At 33.2% G+C, this 8,860-nt stretch overlaps 1 protein-coding gene across 4 annotated transcripts in view; it reads right to left on the reverse strand.

The window, feature by feature from the left end:
* Nucleotides 1-8,860, reverse strand: part of LOC106871034 (histone acetyltransferase KAT2A) — a 42,899-nt gene that overhangs the window by 21,854 nt on the left and 12,185 nt on the right. For all 4 annotated transcript variants that reach the window (XR_008264900.1, XM_014917291.2, XM_014917290.2 and 1 more), the window contains exons 2-8: nt 8,038-8,161; nt 7,021-7,166; nt 5,133-5,222; nt 3,376-3,557; nt 1,944-2,135; nt 1,315-1,439; nt 303-455 (exon numbers count right to left, since the gene is read on the reverse strand). Coding sequence is in view for 3 of the 4 variants with exons in the window: in XM_014917291.2 (XP_014772777.1) it covers nt 303-455; nt 1,315-1,439; nt 1,944-2,135; nt 3,376-3,557; nt 5,133-5,222; nt 7,021-7,166; nt 8,038-8,161 (1,012 nt within the window). In the remaining variant the exon portion in view is untranslated. The remainder of the gene's footprint in view (nt 1-302; nt 456-1,314; nt 1,440-1,943; nt 2,136-3,375; nt 3,558-5,132; nt 5,223-7,020; nt 7,167-8,037; nt 8,162-8,860) is intronic.

Raw genomic sequence — 8,860 nt, forward strand, 5'->3', positions numbered from 1 at the left:
ATACCTAAACAGCAGCACTGTGTCAAATATGAAAGCAGTTTCCCATTGTAGGTGTCATTTACAGTTTGGAGTGTTAACAATCTTTGAGATACAACTTTTGCCATATTATAGATGTGAGATCACCAGGAGAGATCATCAGTAATTGCAAAGCCCAGTAATTTTGGCCATTTTGAGCGTCTTTTAAACAAAAGTCACTCCACCCACATCAGTATGGATATAAAAAAAATAAAGATCAAAATGAACAAAGATATTCTTTAAATTTCTGTTTTCCAATATATTAAGAAAGTGTTTGAAATACTTACCACCATCTTTTGTTTTGGTTGGATGGCTGTTGGTTGGGGTTGAATAATTTGATTTTACTGTATTGGATCCCTCAGTACCTGAAGCTGTACTTGTAGTGGGCGTGGAATTGGTGAAACGGTTTACACCTCCAACTGTGGAAGCATTAGTGGATGCTTAAAAGAAATATTTAAAAATATGTATTATTTTATGTAAAACAATGAATATTAAGTAAATTAAACTTCCTTAAATGAGTAAAATTTTACGTTAAAAAAATTGGTTTGGAGATCACTTTCTCCATAGATTTGCCCCAGAATTTTATTGTATTCATCAGAACATGCAAGCAATTTTTGAAAACATCTACACTTGCACAGAAAGTTATCTTTGGTATAAAAAAGTTATAAGATTAACTTCATTCATTTGAATATGCATGTGTGTGTGTGTGCAATATGCACACAAGTATAAAACCAGACAACTGTAAAAGAAAATTGTCTCCTCCACCTAACTTCATGAAAAAGAATCAGAATTTTTGTTTGCTGAATCCTCAACAACAAAGGACATGTCATCATAGGCTAGGCTTTACAAACCTAACTCTCTCTATTGCCTAATGACATCTTTAATGCCTATTTTTGGATGCTGGGCAAAAATTGGACAAGTTGGCAGCACAACATAATCTAATAAATATAAATATAAATTTTTCTATAATGGTGGTCAGTATTCTTAGATCTGGACTCACTATCTTTTACCATGACCATGTGGTTGGGAAGCAAGTTTATTAACCAAACAGGCATGTTTGCATCTCTATTTTAGTCTATAATAATTTGAGTCAAAGTATCCTTCTACCTCACTTCCTGAATACAACTCACATCCATCTGATTCTGTTCCAGCATTTTTGTAACCCCATCGGAAATCAAATACCCAGAAAAAGATTTCAATATGAACAAATCATGTGATAGACTGAAAAATATTTAGAGTCAAACTGACAATTTGGCACCACAAACATACACACACAGAATCAGTTATAAAATGTTTTACCGATGAAAGCATTTCCTGAAATTCTAGAAGGTGATAATGACATCCCAGTAGTACTCTGGCAGAAATCTGGATCCCATATAGGGGAATTGTTGCCATAAACTTCTTCTTCTAACATAGACAGAAACCTGAAAATGGTTAGAGAATTTCTTCTGATCAGAAAGCAACACTAATTTTTCTAGGAAAGAGAATGAACAATGGCACTAACCCCAGGTAATAACAGTTTATCATCTCCAGAGAGGTAAAAGACAAAGTAGAACACGATTATAAACTCAAAATAGCAGGATGGAACTAGTTATACAGCAAAGCATACACAAACAGTCTTTGCTGTGTGTTGCCTTAAAAGAGCTGACATAATTAGAATGAGTTAGAAACAAAATTTAGCAAGGACATACACTTGCCTTACAGTATGGACTATTTCAATAAAATAAGAATTTTTTCAAGATATATAAACAAAATGAATTTATAATTCTAGATATTAAATTGTATCTTAATAGGTTAATATTTTTAAATTAGTACCTTCCCCCCTCTCCCACTTTCTCTTTCTGTGGAAATAGAATTAAAATTATAAATCAGTATCTAAAAATATTTATCAAAGATATTTCAAAAACAAGAAACAATGAATGGATTACCTTGGGAAATGAGTTAGGACTAATGTTCTTTTCTCTGGTGGCATCATTTCTTTCTCAGCCCGGAATTTATCGAGAACCTGTCTGCGCATTGTTTCAAATACTGACCGTAACAAGGTGCGCCCAAATATCAATGTGGTCTCATAACGTGGAAGGCTATCACATAAAGCTGGTACATGACAATAACACAGCCACCTTAAACAAATAAACCATAAGAGTTATGCCAATAATCTGCAGCAACATTAAATACTAATTTAATATCAATATCATACGTGGTATGCTGATTAAATGATAACTTAATCCCCATCCACTCCTTTGTCTAAACTGGCTTATAATGGCACAAACTATACATCTTACAGAATTAAAATGACCTAAAATTCAATGTGTTCTGACATGAAGACATTAAACATGTAGGTAAATATATTTTAAAAACTCATGGTGTAGTGATAGTTATATCAAAACATGAACAAAAAGACATGGGTTCAAGTTCCACTGGGTATTCATATCCCTATTTGTCTTCTTTTCTACCATTTCACATTGTTCAAATGTGGAACTCCATTGGTTATGCCAACAAGGGTTTTTAGTTGATCTGATTAATGGAACAGCCTGCTCGTGAAATTAACGTGCAAGTGGCTGAGCACTCCACAGACATGTGTACTCTTAACATAGTTTTCAGGGAGATTCAGTGTAACACAGAGTGTGACAATGCTGGCTCTTTGAAATACAGGTACTATTCATTTTTGCCAGCTGAGTGGACTGGAGCAATGTGAAATGAAGTGTCTTGTTCAAGGGCACAACGTGTCACCAGGAATTGAACTCACAACCTTGTGATAATGAACCAAATACACTAACCGCTAAGCCACACACCTTCACTATTCAAATGTAGACATGCATAAAAACAATTTCATAAGGGAAAACATTCTTCCTGTCATAGTGATCTTTAACAGAAAAAATTCTTTTTAACAAAGATCTGAATTGTTGACAGGTAGAAAATATAGTGGGTGTCGATTGAATTAATTGGTAAGGAACATAGTCTCGATATTAATTTTTAATCAAATAGAGAGATGTGAGAATAGTAAAGGATTGTACCAGCAGGATTTATTGTAATAAAATTAGTTCTTTACACGACCACCCCAGAAACTATTGTGATATTCAAGAAAATCAGGTTTGATTAATGCACACTAACATCCCACATTTTCCAATTTCTTGAGAACATAACATAGATCAACAAATGATCAATGCTTCAATATTACATCAGTTATAATCATTACTCAGAAATATATACATATAAAACAAACTATATTCTTAGCATAGAAAAATAAACATGAATGCTTAAATAATTAAATATTATATTATAGTAAGTTCACTCTAATTAAAACATTAATAAAATCATAAGGGAGTAATTAAGATTTAGAGAGAAAAATGAAATAGAAACCTTGTATAATTGCTTTGGTAATTGTTTCGGTCATCCATGTTAGTATGTTGTGTATGTAATGTGGGGTTCTCTAATTTCCAGTGATTCATACAATGTAGGAACATTTTAGCAAGGTCATACATTGTCTGCCATTCTTTCTGAGCTAAATGACCAAACTTATAGAGTACAAAATTTGTTACACCCTGCAAAATAGAGAAAATTAACATGTTTACTGCAATAAAGATAGTTTGGACTACCAATTGAATAATTGTTGGTAGTAATTTAACAATGGTAACACAGTCTATGCCCCAAACCTTATTAGCTTCTCCCTGGGTGTAAGAGGGACTGTTTTGTAAATATGATACTAAGATGGAACATGAATATAAATAATCTATGCACATATATACACAGCAAACTCTACAAATTTCATCATCTCAGCCATTTATAAAGCAAATTAACTTTCAAGCAAGGAAAAACACACTACACATACTATATATCATCATCATCATCTTCATTTAACATCCATATTCCAATGCTTGCATGGATCAGATGGAATTTGTTAAGGCAAATTTTCTCCTGGTTCCAAGCGAGATAAATATTTTCCCATGGCTGGACATATTTTCATGGAAGATCAGAAATGAAAAAACATTGTTTTTATGATGGTGATGCTTGTTTATAACAATTACAAGATGTCAAGACAGGGTATATAGAAACATACACATATCTCTTCATCATCATTTTAATATCCATGTTTCCATGCTTGCATGGACGGGACACAATTTGTTGAAGCAAATTTTTTTATGACCAGATACCCTTCCTGCCAACCCTCACCTGCTTCCAAGTAAGGAAATATTTCCCAATGACCAGACATGTTTTCATGTAAGACTGGAAATGAAAGACACCTCTTAACTATTATGCAATGTCAAGGCAAGGAGTCAATAACATAGGCTTCTTTCAGTTTCAGTCAACCAAACCCACCCACAAGACTTTGTTCAGCCTAGAAGACACTTATCCAAGGTACCAAGCAGTGGGACTGAACCCGAGACCACATAGTTGGGAAGCATCTCAACCACACATAGCATGTACCTATACCTATATACATACCATATATTGTGAACCCTCATTATACCTTACTAATAAGGAAAAAGATTGTTTTCACCAATGTTCTGAGTAAAGGAAATGTAAAAATCCAAAGAACTTTTTAAACTCCACCAATTATTTATCAAGAAGATTTACTATAATTTGAATGAATTACTTTGAGACATTAACATTAATTTCCTGAGTCTTTTAATCAATGCTGGGTATTTTATCAATACTTTTTGACAATGCTAGGTATTTTGACTAGTCATAAGAGAAAAAGTTTTGCAGTCAGATATAAAAATACTAAGCTTCAAAATGGGGTGATGCGAGTTCAAGAACAATGGCAATATATCGTTATGAAAAATAATTACACACCCACACACATATAACACAAGAAAAGTAAAAAGTATCTTTTCAAATAGAAAAAAAAAAAAACTATGTAATAGTGGAAGGTTCCATGGTGATAATCTGTTTAACAATATTGGTTTCAGATTTTGGTAGCTCACCACCTTTGGCTTTAAATTTTGGCACAAGGTCTGCAATTTATAGGAGGGGCTAAGTTGATTAAATCAATTCCAGTGTTCAGCTGGTACTTATTTTATCGAATTCAGAACATGAAGACAGACAAAATACTGCTAAGCATTTTGCCCAGTGCCAGCTTACTGCCTTTAACAGTATATTTAAATGATAATCTTTACCTTAGCTATACTTGGTTTTTCAAACGGAGGTGTTCCAATAGCCATATCAATGCTTGGTTTGCACATGTTCATGATACATTTTCGTAATAACTGTCAACAGAAAATATAACAAATATTATAATGAATCATTTCAAACAGCAAGAAAAATAAATTTCAAAAGAAATTATTACAAGACCAATATATCAACAAAGTTACAGAACAGCTAATACTAAGCAGTAGTTAATTAAATTCATTTATTTTAACAAAGTACTGAGCCAATGCAGGGAAAGGAGGTGCTTGACAATAAATCAACTCCACATGTCTTTATTTTTTATTCTTTTATTTGTTTCAGTTATTTGACTGCTGCCATGTTGGGGCACTGCCTTGAAGGGTTTTAGTGAAATAAAATAAACCCAAGGACTTTTCTTTTAAGCCTGGTACTTATTCTATCGGTCACTTTGGCCAAACCACTAAGTTTTGGGGATGTAAACAAATCAACCATGGATGTCAAGCAGTGGCAAGGGACAAACAGACACACAAAGACACACACACACACACACAATGGGCTTCTTTCAGTTTCTGTCTATCAAATCAACTCACAAAGCATTGGGCAGCCCAAGGCTATAGTAGAAGACACTTGCCCAAGGTATAACAGTGGGATTGAACCCAGAACCATGTGGTTTGGAAGCAAGCTTCTTACCACACGGCCATGCCTAAATAGGACAAAAGTCAAATCCCAAGGGATACTGGAAACAGTATTCCATGGTTTCCTTAGGAAAATCCATACTGACACCAAGTATCTCCAATTAAAGAAAATGACAAGGATAAAGTAATCAGTAATGTGGATTTGAATGTACCTATGAAGAATTAAATGGTAGCTGAACCAAAATGAAAGTTGCCAAACCAGTATTTCTTCAAATCCATCCAAGCATCACTTGATGATAAGCATTATAAACAATTTTGATATAATTCTCATGCAGAGTTTATTTACAAAATGCTTCCAGAAACTTTGAGATGTTGAAAATGAAAGCAATAGGACAGCAAATGGCAGACTTGCAAGTTTACTCTTCTTGGGAATAGGAAACCACATTGAGTGTTTCCTTAAACTGGGATAAAAATACCTCTAGAAAAAGATTACAAAGTTTGGTGATAACAGAGCTAACTCTGGAACCCGGATCCCACTATTTGAAAGTAATAGGGAAAGTAGGAGTCTACTAGCAAATCTGCCTTTTATAGTTTGAGTGAACAGAAAAAAATTTTACGCTTCTTAACTGTGTATGTGATGATGAGACAGAGCGGAGAAAGAGTTAGGGAGAACTTTTGTGGCATATGCTTTGTGAAGTGGGACAAAGAGAAGGGAGGTAATTGTAGTAGATCTATCTCCAGAAATTATTAATAAAACTATCATGATTTAGGAATGATAGAATTGTATGGGATCAATGGAGATTCTCTTGATAAGAGACAAGAAAGCTTGGCTGAAATTCAGGAGGTAAGAGAGCTTGTAGTCTACACTGTGTATAAAGTATCCTTTGCTTTCCTGATGGTTTTTCTATTGATGTTGTTTGACTGAGCAGACTTATGACAGTATGCATTCCAAGACCATCCATTTTCCTCTCAAGTACGGACGTATATGTATCCCTTCCTTTTCAAGACAGTAATATATAATACAAGGAAGATGTGGGTGTTCAACTGGATTAGGAAGATTCTCTATTTACAGGTAAATGCCTCCCAGTTGTGGCAGATGGATAATTCCTTATGTTGTAAACAGTGTTCTTTGCCTGTACTGCAGAAACACAGGTATAAATATTCAATTTGGATTTTTTGTCTTTGGAGAAGGTCGGTCAAGAGAAAGATAAGGAATTGTAGTGATATGCAGTCTGTAAGTTTTTTTAGTAATAAAATAACTTACTTTGAATAAATGAAAATAAACCCTTTTGGTTTCTGTGTCTTCCTCTTTATGAACACACATGAAGAGATTTTCAACATCAACTACAATTCGCAGCAAGCGATTCAGCTCTTCTTCAGCAACATTTTCTAAATGAGATACATGAGCTCCTAAAAAAGTAAATAAAAAATCCATAAACATGAGAAATTTATAAATTGACAGTGATCAAACCAATAGAGATTATATAAAAGTTGCTAGTTAAGTGAATATCTTAATCGCACAGCCTATTAAAGCAATCAAATCTTAAATAAATCTTATGTAAAACTGGTATTATTCTAGTATTAACATATTCAATATATCTAAACCAGAATGAAGACCACTTATTAATGAATACATAACTTTTACTTTAAAAACAGTAATTATTCAGTTTAAAAAATACTTAAAAATTCCAATTTTAATTTTTTTTATCATCAAAACATAGTTTTCAAGATCCTTTTATTACTGAAAATTTCAACTACACATTTCACTCACAAAAACTGATTTTAATTCACTGTGAGATAGCAATTTTTAACATCCCTATACAACTAGAAATAAAAAAAGGCTGCCCAAACATTTCCAACACTACTTTCTACAGACATGTCTGTAAAGACATTTCTCTGAATTATAAATTTAATCCAGCATCAGCCAAATTATGTCCATTCTAGTATCCTTTCATATTTGCTGGGTCTTGTTGTAGAAATAGAAAATTGAGAAAGAAAAATTGTTTTAACTTATGTCAATTGTACCAAATATAAACCTGTCTCATTTTCTTTCAACTAAAATATTTGACACTTGTGCACAATGTTTTGAAAAATTAACCATTATAGGAGACTGTTGCAGTACATGACAAGGAATATAACATGAAATGTGTTATATATTTCCAGCAGGTCTTTTGTCGAGATCTTCACTGTTTGTGTTATCATTGTAAAACAAAAAGTCACAATTTCAGATGAAAATCATATGTGCAAGAGAGCATATTTTATAGAATGAAGTTGCACCTACCAAGGGTGTGGCTGCAGCTACGGCAAGGATCTGTGAGACTAGCAAGGGGCTGAGAAACATCAACACGTGGAGGAGTTGGTGGAGGATTGGGGTTCTTCCATCCGTTACAGTTACAACCTTCTGTCTGAAATGAAAGAAATTTTAATGAAGTTTTCTTCGTCATTACAACTACCATCAACATCATCAGTAATACTACTTTTATCACCATTAACATTTTAGCATTTGTTAATCAGAGATAAAACAATCCTGCATGTTCATACATACACACATGCATAACTAGATACAGGTGTGGCTGTGTAGTTAAGAAGGTCACTTTGCAATCATATGGATTAGTGTTCAGTTCCACTGTGTGGAATCTTGGGCAAGTAGGTTCTACTATAATAGCCTTGGATCGACCAAACCCTTGAGAGTAGATTTGGTAGATAAAAGTCAAAAAAAGACCTGTTACATACATATAAGAGGGATGACCACTAAGTGAACATCTATTTTGCTAGAAGTAGACCACCTATGGTCTGACCACTAAGAAAAGAAATCTTTTCTTAGTGGTCAAACCATAGGTGGTCTACTTCTAGCAAAATGGATGTCCACTTAGTGGTTAACCCTCTTATATATATGTAATATAATTTTTCTGAATCTTCAGATTTTTTCGATATGCTAGGCCACTGGTTTCAAATTGATATTAATCAGATTAATATTCAATTTTTCACCCTTATTATTTGAATTTACATATATATATTATCTAAATTTACATATATATATATATATATATATATATAAAATCATCATATATATATATATATATATATATATATATATATATATA

This window comes from Octopus bimaculoides, chromosome 9, assembly GCF_001194135.2.
Source record: "Octopus bimaculoides isolate UCB-OBI-ISO-001 chromosome 9, ASM119413v2, whole genome shotgun sequence".
NCBI classification, from domain to species: Eukaryota; Metazoa; Mollusca; class Cephalopoda; order Octopoda; family Octopodidae; genus Octopus; species Octopus bimaculoides.